The 16,507-nt window shown below is 40.4% G+C and overlaps 2 protein-coding genes across 9 annotated transcripts; one reads left to right on the plus strand and one right to left on the minus strand.

Moving 5' to 3' along the window:
* Positions 1-70: 70 nt before the first annotated feature.
* On the plus strand, positions 71-11,820 carry cdc14b (cell division cycle 14B). 7 transcript variants are annotated; one of them, XM_063489343.1, is made up of 16 exons: positions 72-402; positions 1,546-1,636; positions 2,196-2,271; positions 2,710-2,802; positions 2,927-3,003; positions 3,915-3,981; positions 4,066-4,216; positions 4,302-4,532; positions 4,634-4,772; positions 5,016-5,181; positions 5,258-5,355; positions 9,048-9,095; positions 9,188-9,313; positions 9,857-10,025; positions 10,919-10,984; positions 11,086-11,820. In XM_063489343.1, exons 1-15 carry the CDS (start codon positions 294-296, stop codon positions 10,940-10,942), a joined length of 1,665 nt encoding a protein of 554 aa, XP_063345413.1. In that variant the 5' UTR covers positions 72-293; the 3' UTR covers positions 10,943-10,984; positions 11,086-11,820. The 7 variants fall into 7 exon arrangements, 6 of the variants coding, with proteins under 6 accessions (XP_063345418.1, XP_063345413.1, XP_063345414.1 ...); XM_063489345.1 differs by lacking the exon at positions 72-402 and adding an exon at positions 1,084-1,383; XM_063489348.1 differs by lacking the exon at positions 9,188-9,313 and having other exon boundaries at positions 71-402.
* LOC134638607 (intracellular hyaluronan-binding protein 4-like) lies at positions 5,362-15,956 on the minus strand. 2 transcript variants are annotated; one of them, XM_063489350.1, is made up of 9 exons: positions 15,767-15,956; positions 15,431-15,668; positions 14,836-14,965; positions 14,182-14,322; positions 14,025-14,096; positions 13,862-13,933; positions 13,369-13,540; positions 12,616-12,795; positions 5,362-6,557 (listed from the first exon to the last, which is right to left on the minus strand). In XM_063489350.1, the coding sequence occupies exons 2-9, from the start codon at positions 15,660-15,662 to the stop codon at positions 6,336-6,338; spliced, it is 1,221 nt and encodes a 406-aa protein (XP_063345420.1). In that variant the 5' UTR covers positions 15,663-15,668; positions 15,767-15,956; the 3' UTR covers positions 5,362-6,335. The 2 variants fall into 2 exon arrangements, with proteins under 2 accessions (XP_063345420.1, XP_063345421.1); XM_063489351.1 differs by lacking the exon at positions 5,362-6,557 and adding an exon at positions 12,262-12,435.
* Between the last annotated feature and the right edge of the window lie 551 nt (positions 15,957-16,507).

Raw genomic sequence — 16,507 nt, forward strand, 5'->3', positions numbered from 1 at the left:
GGTACAGCACCAGCTGCTGCAGCTGAACAGTGAAGGGTGGGCACTGGACATCTAATCCCGATACGTCACTTGCAGGGGATTCAGAAAGCAGAAACCTGCCCCTGTTCACAGACGTCACCACCACCGGAGAGGTTGGAACGGGTAACTGGAAGCACGCAGACACAGGCAGACCATCAGGGGCGAGACATGACATATTAGCGCGTCAACAACACGAGGACAAGCCGCCGCACTGCGAAGCGCAGGGGTGTCTGTCGCTGCTGCACGGGAATGTCCAGCAGCCCTGAGGAGAAAAAATGAAGCGCAAGAGCGAAAGGAGAAGAGCCGAGTCGAGGAAAAAGCGCTGTGCAGCTCACAGCAGCTCAGAGGCGGAGTCAAACTCTGATATTTACATTGAGATAACAGGTAAGGGGGTCTGCAGAATGCACCCGGTCAACTTTGCGCACAGTTGGCAAATGCACGAAAGCGCGCACAGCAGGCGAAACCCCCCCAAAAATGTCGTGCATTGACCATTGTGTGTGAACGTCTTTGATTTTTTCCCCTGCTTTTGTCCTCGCATGGCGACACCGTCTGTCCCTTTAATGTTAATACAGCGGGTTTTGCCTCGATTTACCTTAGCCCCGTGCACATGAAACCTCCAACAATGAGCAGTTTTACTCGGGTATTTAATTTCAGAGCAGGGAATTGCGGCAGAGCTGCACCTTTTTGTTTTATGAAGTCGGTGTGAGGTGCGAGTGCATACTTAGAGGTGGTTTGCTGTATCAATGTCATAAATATCACAGTCAACCCACTGTCAGTTCCATTTATGTTTTATTTTCATATCTTTATGGCGTTTCCTGGTTTCCACATCCTCGGTGAGCTGAAAGAGGGGAGGTTCGTCGAAGTAGAAATCACAAATCTGACTGGCTAAGAGATCGTCCTAGCAACCGCTTGGGCAACGATCCCAGGGCCTATCGTGTGCCTAATATCAAGAACTTTAAACTGAACTAGGCGGGGCAGAGCTTGACGTACGCGTTTGTCTACCAATCACGTAGTCCTCTGCATCTCTTGCAGCCAATAGCGTTCCGAGAACCGCCTCAGGGGAGGGGTCGCGCATAGATCTTTTTTAGCAGAGTACGCACTTAGACACGAAACTCTCCGTCCTTCCCTCTTCAGCAAGTGACTTTCTCCCCTTTAAAAGACTAAAGAAACCTTCCTTATCCATTTTAAATTTACATTTTACCACTTTAAACTTAACTATTCGCGTTTTATTTTTTTTACTTAGCATGCGAAAGTCTCAGTGAAGAAAGTCACCCCGTGTGTTTCTGTATAAAAACGTCATGTTCAAAACAGTTTGCAAGATGACCGCGGACGATGTTTCGTCAGTGTGCATTGAGTTCATCAAAGGTAAGTCGCGAGAAAAATACTTTTAAGAAGTATTAGACGAAGAGAGGTTTTTTTTTTTTTTTGAATAATCAGAAGCATGCATGTGTTTACATGACAAAAAAACAAGTAACTGCCTTTATTTTAAATTTGTCCCCTCCCTCTTCCCCTGTCGTGTTCCTCCAGATCAACTGTATTTTGCCATACTTCAGCAAAAGATCAAGAGCACAGCTGAAAGACACTGTTTCTGCATCGATGAAGAACTGGCATATGAGAAGTGAGTAGTCACACTCACCATTTACTTGGATTACTAGTTTCCATATCGTGTGTGTCCCCTTGCCCTTTCTTTCTTTCTCTCCTTTTTGTCTGAGTGCCATAAAATAGGCACACCTCATGTTATCAAATGCTGATCTTTAACAGTAGGGTTTGTGTGAGTAGATGTGTACATAACTTGCCCCTTACTGTGATGTTACGCAATGTCATGGTGCATTGCAAAAGATATTCAACTTCAAAGCCAGTGGAAGAGGTTCCACTACTTGCTACCTTAGCAACATCAGGGCTTTTAAAGGATGGCTCACTAGGACAGGACGGGACAGGACTGACCTTTTAAAGTTTATGCCAGTGTTACAAAAAGACCTGGTGTTTGCAGCTTTTTGTCCTGTTCTGATTGACCCATAATGTTTCTAAATATAGCCTTTACTCTGTCAGTGTTTTTACAGTGTGAATCTTGGGTAGCCGATTCTGTCTAGTGAAACTTCCCTAGAGATGATAGCTGGCTGCATAAATAGCCACTGACACACTCTTTGTTCTCTGCTTTCTCTCTCTCCCTCTCTTAGCTTCTATGCGGACTTTGGTCCCCTTAACCTGGCCATGTTTTATCGCTTCTGCTGCAAGCTGACAAAGAAGCTCAAGGTAAAGTAAACTGATGCTCTTAATTTGCAGTTCCTGTAAGAGGGGGGGGGGGTTCAATCAATAGCTCTTTATACCTACAGTAGGTAAACAAAGTAAAGTAGTGTTTGGGCTTTTATGTAATACAGTCAGCTGTTTTATTGTTTAATCTATGTACCTAATAATGCAAACATGTTTGCGTTATTGCTTTGTGCTGAGACAGTTTATGTGTATTTGCATGTGAGCTTGAAAAGGCGCTGATCACAGACTGGGGCAGCTGAGCTCCAGTGCATGATTGATTTATTGATGGTTGTCCAGCCTTTTCAATTTAAGATATCTTTGCTTGTTGATCCTTGGTAGACCTAATGAATAACTTTTCAGTTATACAGGTAATCATTTTTTTTGTCAATCAAATAAATAAAGAATCACCTGTAATTTCATGTTGTTAATGTATTTGTGCAGTCCATTACACTCTCAAGGAAGAAGATCATATTTTATACATGTGGAGATCAGAAGAAGCAAGCCAATGCTGCCTATCTAATAGGCTCATATGCAGTAAGTTGTTTGCAAACATGTGTATTACAAATAACTTATGGACTTGTGCTGTGCCTAATGTAACAGAAATTATATTAGCATGTAATACATATGGCATTTGCTGATTGCACATTTGTATTTATAGGTAATGCATTTAAATATGTTGCCAGAAGAGGCCTACAGTCTGCTGGTGTCAAGAAATTCATCATATATTCCATTCAGGTAACAATTCACCAACACAATTTTTACTAAGTCTAATTTAATAATAACAGTTTTAACTGCCATTCACATTTTAATTTGATTTTCAAGTGTCTCTGACGGAAAGTATAAGTTAACTCATTTCTGGTTTCAGCCTCTTTGTTTTTGTCAGGGCCAATACTGATTCTGATTATCATTAATCAAGGAGACTGTTAAGTGATAAGAGGAGCTGGGTGGGAGGTGGGCGGTTAAACTATACCGATTAAAGGAAAATGATAATAGATTAACTGCTATTCTAGTTACTGTTTTTTCTTAAAGGGGACCTATTAAGCTAAATTTCCAGTTCCAGGTTTCTCTTACTGGACTCTACTAGAGTTTCTCTGCACAATTCACAAATTAAAATAACACTTAGTTATAAATAGTGGACATTGGTGCAAGCTTGTAAAAAATTTTAGCTCCTCTGACTTTGAGCTAAATTTCTTCTGATTGGCTTCCCTCAAAAGCACGTTATCATATTATTATAACTATCCAAAAAGAAGTAAAACATATTGGAAACCAAGGTTATAGAGCAGTCAGAAGCCTAAATTCAGAGACATTGTTTAATATAAGCATCCACCATTGTAACAACATGTGTTTAACAGAAAATTTGAAATCATAATAGGTCCACTTTAACATACCTCAATGAAATTGCACAGCAAATTAAATATTGGAGCACTGTTTAGCCCCAACTACAACACAAGATTAAAGCACAATGCTACTGTGGCTCATCAGATTTATGACAAGGACCTTTAAGAGGAGGTGTCACATGTGCTTTTTGAGAGAGAAAGAGAGAAAAAGTTCAGAATAAGAAGAAGTGATATCATATTCAGTGTTTAAATTAATATGAAATCCCATGTATGTTGTGCAGAACTTTAAATATGTTTTATGTTTTACAGAGATGCTTCATTTGGAACCTGCATGTACAATCTGAACATCCTAGACTGTCTTCGTGGTGTGCACAAAGTATGTCATTTAAAGAATGAATTCCTTTTCTTTGTTGTATTAACACACCCTAACAAAATTACTTTCAATTCAACGCTCCACTAGGCTTTGCAGTATGGCTGGCTCGACTTCTCTAACTTTGATGTGGAAGAATATGAGCACTATGAGAGAGCAGAAAATGGAGACTTGAACTGGATCATTCCAGGAAAGTTCCTTGCATTCAGTGGGCCGCATCCAAAAAGCAAAATAGAGAATGGTAATTAAAGTACATTACAGAACTATGTCTCACCACATTTTAACACATCCTGAACTCACAAGAATGTTTTCCTTTCTTATTTTAGGGTACCCTTTGCACGCTCCTGAGGCCTACATCCCATACTTCAGGAAGCACAACATCACTACCATCATCAGACTCAACAAGAAGATGTATGATGCCCGACGTTTTACAGACTCTGGGTTTGAACATCAGGACCTCTTCTTTGTGGATGGAAGCACACCGAATGATTCTATTGTTAGGACGTTTCTCAACATCTGTGAGAACGCTGAAGGAGCCATTGCAGTCCACTGTAAAGGTAGGTTTTTTGGTGCAAGACGCACTTGTAGCTACATAAACCTCGCTCAGTTTCCTGTTTACGGCACAATTTCATGCCACACTACTTTTCTTTTGTTTTAGCTGGGCTAGGAAGGACTGGTACTCTGATTGCCTGCTATATGATGAAACATTACCGCCTAACTGCAGCAGAGGCCATCGCTTGGATACGGATCTGCCGACCAGGGTCCATCATTGGACCTCAGCAGAACTTTGTTGAAGAGTAGGTGTTCACTAGAGCAGGACTTTCAAAATGTCACATTTTAAAAAATCTTTAAATACTTTAAAAGTATTTTGTATTGATACATATCTGAGATTAAACTAGATAAATTAACCACAGTTTAAGTTTTATAGCTGTGGTTTGAAACAACACTGTTTCAGGCAACAAATGATTAGATGATGAAAAATCTTAAAGTCATGTGATTTTTGGTTTGGCAAGAAAATCATTGTGTGGTTTGTGTATCAGGAAGCAGAACAGTCTGTGGGCAGAAGGAGATGTTTTCCGCGAGAAGATGCTGAATGAACGTGAGAATGGTAAGATGGCTGTAACCAGGATCCTATCTGGAGTGGATGACATAACCATCAATGGGAGCAACAAGAACAGAGGATCCAAGAAAGAAGAGATGGAAATGGTGAGTTTGAAACTAAAGTCTTAAGTCTTTCATTCTAATAATTCATTCTGCTCATTGTTTTTCTCTTTTTTTGCAGTACAATGATGAAGAGGAGAGAAATGGCCTTACACAGGGTGATAAATTACGAGCTCTTAAGAGCAAGAGGCAGGCCAGATCATCCTCGGGTTCACTATCGTAAGTATCCAGGCAGCCTGCAAGCCTCATCATGCATCACACCATTGTGCTGTAGTACAGTAAAATGAGCGAATCAGTCCCTTGGATCATTACATGTATACAGTAGTGTTTTTCAAAGCATAAGTACCTCATGCTTTGAAAAAAAAGATGACCAGGAAGTGATCATGTAGGATTTATTTGGTTACATTTATCATTTCGTTGGGTAAGCTTTCTGTCTTCCTCAGTAACTTCTTCCAGGTAGTCCGCTTTGGGAGTCGGGTTTGAGGATTTGGCAGGGCTGCCCTCATTTAACCATGCCATACAATTTCATCCTAATACTGTACTTTAAACCATTTGGAATATCTGCATTATTTTAATAACCATTTTTCTTTTTTCAAATGTCATCTCATACGGATCGAGTATAATAAAGTCATCCTATTATCATGTGTAATCAGTGAGGATAAACAATAAGATGAGAAAGTGGTAGCCCAGATACTTAGGCACAAAGTGACACAGTTGTTTGGAGGGTTGGATTTTAGTTATCTGAGATACACTTTTCCAGGAATAACTGTTTTGTGGGTTGAATTTAGAAAGGCATGAACGATGTGGAAGCTAAAGATGATAGCTCTATGAAAATCTTTTGCTACAGTGCTGATGGTGTGTAAGCTGTGTTCTCTGGTCAGAAGCTTAAAAAAGTTCAGTTTGGACAAAAGCATATGTAAGCCAAGTCAATATAGAGCTTATCTGTCACTAGGTTATCATGAAATCAGTGTAACTAGGTCACTCATTTAAGTCAACAGAAAGCTTTTCTATAGATAAACTTTGTAGCTGAGACAACATATATTGATTAGCTTTTCTTATTCTTTAAAAAAAGAAGAAGGAAAAAAAAAAGAAAAGAAAAGATCAGCCGTAGGTGGACAACTATGACGTGAGCTTCCAGCTCTATGCCAGTGGGGGGTGCTAAAGTGCAAAACCTAACCCTCTACCGAACAACAACATCATTAAAAGATTATTAAAATTTCCTCTATTGTTGTTTTTCTGCCCAAGTCCACATCATTTGTGTCCATATAATTCAAAGCTGTGGAAGGTTGGTCAGTATGGCAGAGTATGGTTGACCGGCCTCTGCCAATGTACCCATATGGCTTTGGCTTTTGTTGTCCCATGTCAGGCAGGTGGTAGTGTTCTGCTGCAGCCTCATGGGCACGGTGTGGCCGATGTGTTGCCTGCCGTTCAAAAGATAGCAGAGAGAGGCAGAGAAAGAGTGGGGGAGAGGAAAAACAGAGAGAGGATGTGAGGTTTTGTACGTTGGAGGTAAGTGCACGTCAGTTCCTTTCTAGCCGACATCCTCTTCCTGTTTAAAAAAAAAAAAAATATTGGTAAGCCAGCGAATGGTGTGACAGATTTGAAGTTATCCTTTTTTTTCTCTTCCTTTTCTTTTCTTTTGATGACTGGTGTGAAGAGGTTATGCACTTAGTGGATGCATTACATTTACACGCCTTTCATTATCTCCCTCATGGACACACCGAGCTGTTCTGCTTTGATATCAAGGCATATCTGTGGTATCCTCTGAGTCACAATAAAAGCTCTCAAGTTAACAGCACCAATTATTCAACCAATCACGGTTTTAAATAAGATCGGGATTAGTTGAATTCAATGTTTTATTGCTTGGCTTGCACGACTGACTTGGCTCACATCAAGATAAAGTCTGAATCAGGGAAGCTTTGACCTTGTTCTCATCTGCAGTACGTAATTCCTCATTGTTTGGTAAAGTAGTGAATTTGCCAGCTGATTCATTAATGTTTAGGTGTAAATTGGCAGTAGTTCTTTAGTACTGGACTAAGCTATGATTTTGAGTGTTTTGTGAGTTTAATTAGTGTCTTTAAATTCTATTATTTGGATAGTAAAATCCTCCAGATCCTGATTATCACATAAAGCATTAGGAAAACATGGGCTAGGGGCTATGGGCTAGGTAGTTGCACGAAAACAGAGAGTTGAGGCTGAAGGGAGATTTGCTTGCACTACAGGCCATATGCTGCTGCAGGGAATGCATTGCTACACATCTAATGCTCCATTTCCAGCTGAGCATCACCATCTGGGTCCACTGTTTGGTTTATTATGCAACACCAATATGCATGTTAAACTCCAGGGACGATTAGAACGATGACTGTCAGAACGTCTTCACCTTTTCCGCCTCTTCACGCATGGCAACAGGCATGAAACCCTTGTACATGCACGCATGCACATGCCTCTGTGTTTGTGTCTAACATGTTCTTAATGCTGGGCTGGGATCATTGTCAGTTGCCTGTTGTTTTTCCATTGCTCTTGTGACTGGATCAGTGTATGCATACCATCTGAGCTTTGTTTACTCTTGCAGGAGTCCATCTCTGTTAGCTTCTATTAAAAGTGTGGGACAGAGTTTAGAAATGGGTGCTTAATTCTTGTAGGATCTGACTATTTTTAGATGTTTCTGTTAAACAGAGCCCATCTCCTTCATTGGCAGGCTTATATCAATCACTACAATTTCAGTACCAGGGATACTGTTATCTATTTAATGTCTATAAATGCTGCGTGGGGTTCTTTTTTTCCTAGAATCATGTTTTATTTTCAATTAATTTTGAGCTTACAATACAAAAAAACTCACTCATAGATTTATTATAAATATGTAGAAATTAATTAAAATAAAGTTGTGGGGTTTTTTTCCTCAAGTAAGTTAAACTACTTTAAACGTCCTACATTAGTTGGGTTCTTTATGGCTGACTGCTTACACAACAGAGCAAGTGATGAACAAAAATTTGCTGTCTGGCACTGTTGGACGAAAGGCTCTACAAAAGGTGATTCATCTAATCCAGTCCCAGTGGAAAAGCACAACATCAGAGGCTTTATGTCCTGCCCAGACGTCTCTTGTCTCTCCTTCCTTTTTTTCCCCTTTTTTTCCGTTTGCTCTTGTTGTTGGATTTGTCCTCCTTTCAGATGGCTGGTAGCCATGCTGCTCTCCTCCCTGTGTAGCCTTGCCCTGTGGTGGATTGTGTATGGCTTCCCTTCTTCCATCCTGCATTTCTGTATAGACGGGTTAGGATTTCAATGAGTTCTACCGCCCGTCAGCCCCCCAAAAACCTGCCCTGCCCCTCCTTCTGGAGCTCTAACTGAGAATGCTGTAAGTGAGCCCCCAGTCTCTTTTTAATTCCCAACCCGAATCAGAAATTTGTTCAAAATCATCTTACTGTTCCTATATTCTTTCTGCAAATACTGTAAAGTCAAAGCTAATGAGCAGAGCCAGTTTTTAAAAATCTGAAACATCAAAGGCTACTGCCTTGTCCTTGTCAGCATTTTTTGTACATGATGATTTGTACCATAAACATTCCCATCACCCCGTCACCTTTACACATCATGCTTTGCTGGTTATTGTGTTGACTTATTCCCAACTGTTAAATTGGCAGACAATTAAGAGCTGCTGACGGAAATGACTAAGACAGATCAAGACTCTCTTTAAGTTTTAGTGCCACCTCCTCGCTTTAACTTAGCTCTACTAATCCTACCTGGCTGCTGAATGCAATAATATTCTGTTCACACGTCTAAAACTGTCACATTAAAAACAACATTTTTTCTCATTACCATGCAAACCTTTCCCCTGCTATCCACTCTGAAGTGTAGTTCATTACATATACATATAAAATTTCACATTTTTTTACTGCTATGTTACTTTGTCTTCACAGACAAGAGGAGAATAAGATACACACCAGATCCTCATCACAGTCCCTGAGGTAAAGTGTACAATGTACACACAAAATGCACACCTACATACACATATTGACATAAAGCAGGGCTTAGACTAATGAATATGTCTCCTCTGCAGCGGAGTCATCTTGCAGGCAAGTTTTCAGAGCTGTAAGACAAGTGTTAGCCCATTGGCTCTATCTGACCAGTCAGACAGCAGGAAAAGGACCAGAACCTCCCTTCCAGCCAATGGAACAGGAGGAAGGTCAGTGGAAGAATTTAAATAACACTCATTTGCCTGAACTGACTTTCCCAGATAGACTTTACATACTTTATACAGTTAAAATTATCCACAAAGGTCAACAATGTTTCAGTTTGGATCATAGACTAGACAGAAAAGATTGCTGCAGCCACAATTTGACATCACCCATAGGTCAGCAGTCTTAGTGCTTTTTTTTTTAAACTAGACTTTAGGAGCCAAGGATAATGAAGGGATCATAATCTGTAGATAGAACATCATGTATATGTTCATATTTCATATTGAACATCATGTTCAATATGAAAGTGTTTACTGAGTTGCCCCCTGCTGGCCATTATAAATAATGCATGTTTAAAGCAGTCTATAGATTGTATTTATAACTTCAGTTATTACATATGAAATTGTACTGTTGTAATAAAAATACATGCTTTGTATTTTGATTCCTCTATGTGCCATTGAAACTGAAAAAACAAAAAACAAAAATAGAGAGGCTATAGCCACTCATGAGTCCTTGCTGAGTACATTAACAGCTTCCCTTTTCTCTACCAGCTCCCTGTGCAACACCAGACTGGTCAGGTCCCTAGGCAACTTGCATGTCGTGGCTGGTGGCAAAGACCCAATGTGTTGTGAACCATGTGACAGCCATAGACAGACAGCCAGTGTCACAACCAACTTAGGCTCTCCCATCAGCTTAAGCATGGGACAGGTCCATCTACAGGCAAGCTTCCTTAGATCTTCACAAGCCAAGTGGAGATTTGGACTGCATTTGCACAGGAGCCAAAAATTGCAATATGCAAAAAGAGATATGATCTTTAGTGCCTGTGCAAATTCAGCAGAAATTCCAGAGGCTTGGCATACACGTCGTTTCACTTCAGTTTTCAAAAAAGGGGTTGTGCCATAATCACATGACGTTCCTAGGGCTGGGCTGCATTACCAACTGAAACAAAACCCAACTGTGGTTCATTCTGTTTCCACCAACAACAGTTAAGATCTTACAGTTTAGGTAAAAGTGGAAGCATCTGAATGCATTTTTTTTTAATGAAGGAATGGATAAATTATAAACAGGTGAATACTTTCATTGAATTTAATTATTCAGTTAATTTAAGCATTAAGTAAAACAAAATGGTACTGCAGATCCTTTCAGTGTAGAAAAATTTGCATTTTTTTCATCATGACAGAAGGGTAATGAGGTTTACATAGAGAAACTAAATACTATTAATAAATATAAATATTGTTTTATGAATTTGATGAAGGTGCAACCCAGCTCAGATTCTTTATTCAGATGAACTAACCTTTATATATAACCGGATATTGTCCAGTTCTAACATGTAGTAAATCTGATGGTGCATATGTACCACTATCAGGATGCCAAATTAAATTTCACTTGGCACAATCCCCCTGCTGCTTCATTCAAATATTTTCCCTGCATGTTCTCTGAGAACAGTTTGTTTGGGAGTATGGCTGGCTATAGCTTCTCTAGACTTTGTGCACCTCACTCTGCCTTTGGCCTGTTGTTACCACTCTGTAGCCATGTGCGCATCCTTTTCTTGAGCCAATCTTTAATGTTCACCTCCCTTCTTTTCCTCCTTTTACGTTTCATATATGCAACAGACGTACCGTCTCCAGGGGATGTAAAGCTCGCAGCTCTTTGCAATCCATTAGGTTTTCCAGGCTATGGTATCTACCTCTTCACTTTTCTGTCTTGCATTTACTCTAGTATTGTAATGATTTAACCTTAAATAACTCAAATATCCCCCCCCCCCCCTTCTTCTTTGTAGTCACTCCATACCCAAACCTAGAGCTCCTCTACTGCGGTGAGCCTGTGGATCTGGAAAATCTGATACATTACCTTCTATACAGCTGATGTGGGGGGGAAGAGACGTTACAGAAACGCCACATGTACTTCATTCAAAATGTTATGATTACAAGCCATTTTATCCATAGGACTCTTTTTTTAAAATATTTTTTAAACACAGACTCATGAACTGAACTGCTAGTTTTAATCATTGCCTGGTTGTTTCTACTTAACTGAAGCATGCAGTAGCAGCATCAGATCAAACCACAACCATGAGACCATTGTATGAATGTGTGGATCCAGGAGATTTCCTCCAAAATGAGCACTGTGCAGAACTTATTCTGATAAGGGTTCATGGTGGGAAATATTTGATAGAATTGGCCTTTAATTTGTCCCGAGTCCCTGATCTTGGGCCCTCCATTGTGTGTTTGCCATGGACGTAGTTAAGTCTGTTGGCAGTAATTCCATCACAACACAACGTGCATTTGTACCTCTGTTGAATATCTGATTTGTCTTACTTGTGAAGCTTTTCAGCTCCTGTACTTAAACTGTAAATATGTCAACATTTGATATACTCTGTATTTTGTAAATTTTGTACTGTTAGATCATCCTATAAATGAGTGGGTGGTCCTAACGGGGCCTGGTCTAACTCACGTTCATAATCCACTAAAGACATTTGCTTGAAGCACATAGAATCATACTTTTTAATAAATGTATACCCAAGTACGTCTCTGGCTTAGTCTTTCCATTACATGTTTTAAGCACAATTATGGTTGTTCCCAGATTTTTTTTTTTTTTTTTTTAAACCCCCAGACTGGGTGCCCCTTGCTAACAGCTGGAGAGAGAAGCAGGTAGGTGGAGATGCTGTGCTCAGCTGTAAGACCATATTAAGAATATCCTCCATTACACAAAAAGAAGACTGGGTGTTTAGAGCAGTCTCATGTCTGACTCTTTGGCTCTACTTCCACAGAACTTCAAAATAAAATAAATATAAATTTTTAATTTTAAGTCAATTTACCAGGTTTGGGTTGGCAGTTTAATACTGTCCCATGTGAAAGTTATTTGAAGACCTAGATCAGGTCAATTTTTGTCAACCAGCCGACAAGAAAAATTAGTTTAAATCCTCAGTGATGTGTTCAAAACAAAAAGTTAACCTTGCAAAATAATTATTTATTGAACAGTGTATTCAGTGCAATTGAACCCAAAACCTCAAAAACAAAAAACACAATAAATGTGTCACATCAGGAGATAAGGTTTTCCTCAGTTATATCCCTGCTGATAGTGCTGGGAAGTCTTCTGGGTCATCTGGGTTAGGTGCCAGATCATCCTCCTCCTAATAGGGAAAACCACGTTATTCATATAACAATATGCTAACTGTGCTCTGGGCACTCAAATAGGAGTACCCCTTTTACCCTTCAGAAAGTAAATGAACCTCAAATGCACAATTGTCAATAAAAGCTATATGAAAGGTTGGAGCATTTTCATTTCAGCGTTGTCCCAAATACAGACATACCCTCTCCAATATTGGTTTGACACTCTCTGGGCGCCTGCTAGGACCACCTCGTGCTCCTCTTCCTCGGCCCCCACGAGTGGGACGTCCAAGGCTCCCGAAATTGATGTCCAAGAGGGAGGTGATATCATTCACAGACCTGCGAAGGAAGTTTCCTTCATCTTCCATATTTGCCTTGATGGTCTAGAAATTGGAAGCAAACACTAAATATACAGAAGGCAAGAGTACTATTTGAACAGAAAACTAAACTATTTTTTATAGCATTTGCTTTTTTTTGATGTTAGTAAAAAAATCCATAGATATTTTGATTATTACTCAGTCTTTGATTATTCAGCAATAGATATTCTGTCTCGTTGAATTTATTAATGGCTTGCTTTGCTGCACAGTACAGAAACTACCTGAATATGCACAGGCATGTCAACACATGTTACAGTTCATCTCAAATTAACCTTATTAGCAGCCAGTAAGACGAACAAGCCCCTAAGGAGCCACAACTGCCAGTGGCCTATGTTGCAGTAATGTTGCAACACACACACACACACACACACACACACACACACACACACACACACACACACACACACACACACACACACACACACACACACACACACACACACACACACACACACACACACACACACACACACACACACACACACACACACACACGATTTTCAGTTACTCTGAGAAACTGCTGAAATGGTTCATAAAAACAAACCCATATAGCCTCCAGAGTTCATCTTCCACACTCACCTCCACATGCTTTGACTTGTGGATGACCTTGGCTTTGGAGGGAATCTTGCCTTCTGCTTTGCGGATATTAAATTCTGCTTTGGGACGACTCATCTCCTGCATGGCCTTCCATTCATCCAGGGTCATCTCCATAGCAACCTGGACTAACATCTCTCCCTCCTCCTCCGTTGCTCTATTTTGTAATTTTAGAACAAGTAAATCATCTGCCATTTCTATTTTTCCTATTCCCGATTCCTGCAAATGACAATTCTCATGTGTGAGTGCCAAATACAGACATCCCAAATTTCCCCATCATTTAAAGCTCGTCACAGAACATTTTATCTAGCACACTGTTGGGATGTACGAATGTGTTTTGGGGGTTTTTTGTTTTTTTAATTGTAGATTTTCCTCTATTTTCATTGCACAGATGCTAAACAAGACCGCTGTCACTTCTAAATAAGTCAAGGTGGTACAGATGTAAATTTAAGGAAGGATATTTGTGCATTTCACTCACTGATTCGGACTGTCTTCCTCTACAGATATCTGAGACTCAGATTTGATTGGAGATGTCACATCCATGAATTCACTGTACAAAAATGGACATGAACAAACAGAACCTCTATTCGCTGCAAGAATTAAAATGTTGTCATTTTCATGTTTATCAACTACTCACTCACCTTGCAGCTTCTTCAACAGAGCCCCAGTTCCAAGCTCCTCTTCCTCCTCTCTTATCGTCAGGAGGTATACCTCTGCAATTAAGACAAAATGATCATCAGTAAACAGTTACAAGACAGAGGAAAATCAGGGACAAGCGGCATTTTTACAAAGGCTTACGTTCCATTGTGACGATCGTATTCCCTCTTGCCCCTCAGAATAAAGTAGTCTGGGTTCCTTGCATTTCCTCCAGCTCTTCCTGCTCTCCTACCTTTGATCCCCCCTTTGCCTCTGAGATCAAAGTCTGAATTATAGGAAAGCCTGCCAAAAAAGAAGATTAAAACTCAGTTTATTCATGTGACAACATCCACATTTCAAACCCAGCTGACAGCAGTTTCCTAGGAAAGCTTGTTTATGCCATGGGAGGGGGTGGGGTGGGGGTTTATTGCAATCAGTAAGTCCAAATTTTGGGTTAGCATCTCAATTTAAAATGTAGTCGTTTTCTTAATTTAGAATTCTTTTCTCAGAAGTCTGAATTGGTAAGCTATAACCTCAAATTTTAACTTGGTTGGCAAACAAATGCTTTGTTTTGTTTTTTTCCCCCCATAGTTGCAGAAACAAGCTTCCATAGTATAATTAGACATTGATGGGTGACATTAAATATTAGGAGAACTTTTAATCAACAAAAGTTCTTGTAAGAGTATGAAATAATGTTAGAATGATGACCAGTATCACCAATCATATACTGAAACACTAATCAAGACTGGGTATGTCATCTTTTATATGACATCAGTTAGACAAAGGAGATATTTTCATTAAGCATGGAATGCAAACCTAGAAACTGAAAAGTCCTGTGGGGGTTCCTCTTGGTTGGCCCTACGTTGCCCAGCAGCAGCTTTCTTCTGGGCTTCTCTGCCCTCCCCACTCTCAGACACAGGTGCAGGACGTGGCAGCTGCCTACGGACTGAAGGCAGAAAGAGAGATGGTAAGTACTGAACTGAGTCATAAGTTAGGTTTCCCCAAAAAGTGATTGCTATGTTTCTGAACGCAATTCTCAGTATCAGACTTATGCTCTCAAACCTCACTGAGCTTACATTTACAGGAGTAAAAAACAATTTAACATGCTTTTCTCCTCTTTCCAATCCATTTTTAGGTTCAGTCCAATAGCTGAATCTATATACTTAAATGTCCTCTGGAATTATCTATAAAAATTAGGCAAGCGTCACTTTGACCCAGATTTCTGCACAGAGGATAGTGGGGATATAACCACCACCTCTGACAGCACGCACATGTGCACCTAGCTGACCACGCATTTTTACCAGCTGACAAAGCTCAGGCAAACTGGCCACTCTTGGCTGGACTACCCCGTCTAGAAACCCCAGCAGCTGCCAGAATCGCTTGGATTTGTGCAGTGTGTCGCAGTACTTACCTGGAACCGGCTCTTGAACATCCAGCGCCATAGGGAGGCGTCGGTCCCTTTGGGACTCCTTCTGACCAGGTTTTTTCTGCTTTGCTTTCTTCTCCTCCTCTTCCTTCTTCTTCTTTTTCTTCTTCGTCTTTTCTGATTCCACTTCGTTGATCAAGTCGAAAGGATCCGTGTCATCATCCAGAAGATTCCCGAACCTGTTCGCCACAGCACACCCGTAGGCGTCCGGCAGCATGTTAGCCTGTTAATGATGAATAAAACAAACAAAACAGAGTTTAAATAATTACCTCCTCGAGATGATCAAACAGCTTTCAAGTATCAGACAGTAAAGATAAGCACCGTTTTCCAGCTCAGCTACAACAGAAAAGAGCTGCGACGGTCGATACTCTGCTGCCCCAGTGAACATCCAACAAATGCCTCCAGCATAATTCCCCACACTTTTAAAGAAATGTTTGCACGTGTGGATGCAAGCGACACCACGCCCACGTGCTCATCAACAGTCTGATCAATAAGCATTGCATAGGCTTGGCTCAGCTCCTGTGCCAGAGATGGTTCTGTGCTTAGTCAGGCTGGAGGCTTACGACTCGGAACTGACAGGGGCTGAAGTTAAAGGGGCATTAACCCTCAAAAAGCATTTGAAAAACAAAGATAAACATTTAAGACAAATTTACATTTGGCAATATTTTCCATTTTGTTAGCTTTCATTACAGTTCACTTTAATTAATGAAGCGCATTAACTTCAATAAACGTATAAAATGGTTTTAATCTACAGTTAGCTAATATTAACCGATAATGTTCGGGTAATTATGGACTCTGTAGATTAGACACCGCGGTCAAGTGAGCCGTCATTTGTGAGCCGCGGTCAAGCCAGCCGCTTCTTATCCGCCGCGATAATTTTCTTGCGCTTTTACACCAGTCTTTTCTCGCTATATCCCTATGGAAAGACTGTGCGTGGGGGCGAACAATCACACATGCACGCGCGCACACAAATTGCAAAAGGACAGCCCAATACAGCCATCGTGACAGTCTGGTTGAATATTCAAAAATTCATTAAAAATCATCCTGAGTAGTTGAGGTCCA

The sequence above is a fragment of the Pelmatolapia mariae genome, linkage group LG12 (genome assembly GCF_036321145.2).
Source record: "Pelmatolapia mariae isolate MD_Pm_ZW linkage group LG12, Pm_UMD_F_2, whole genome shotgun sequence".
Classification (NCBI taxonomy): domain Eukaryota; kingdom Metazoa; phylum Chordata; class Actinopteri; order Cichliformes; family Cichlidae; genus Pelmatolapia; species Pelmatolapia mariae.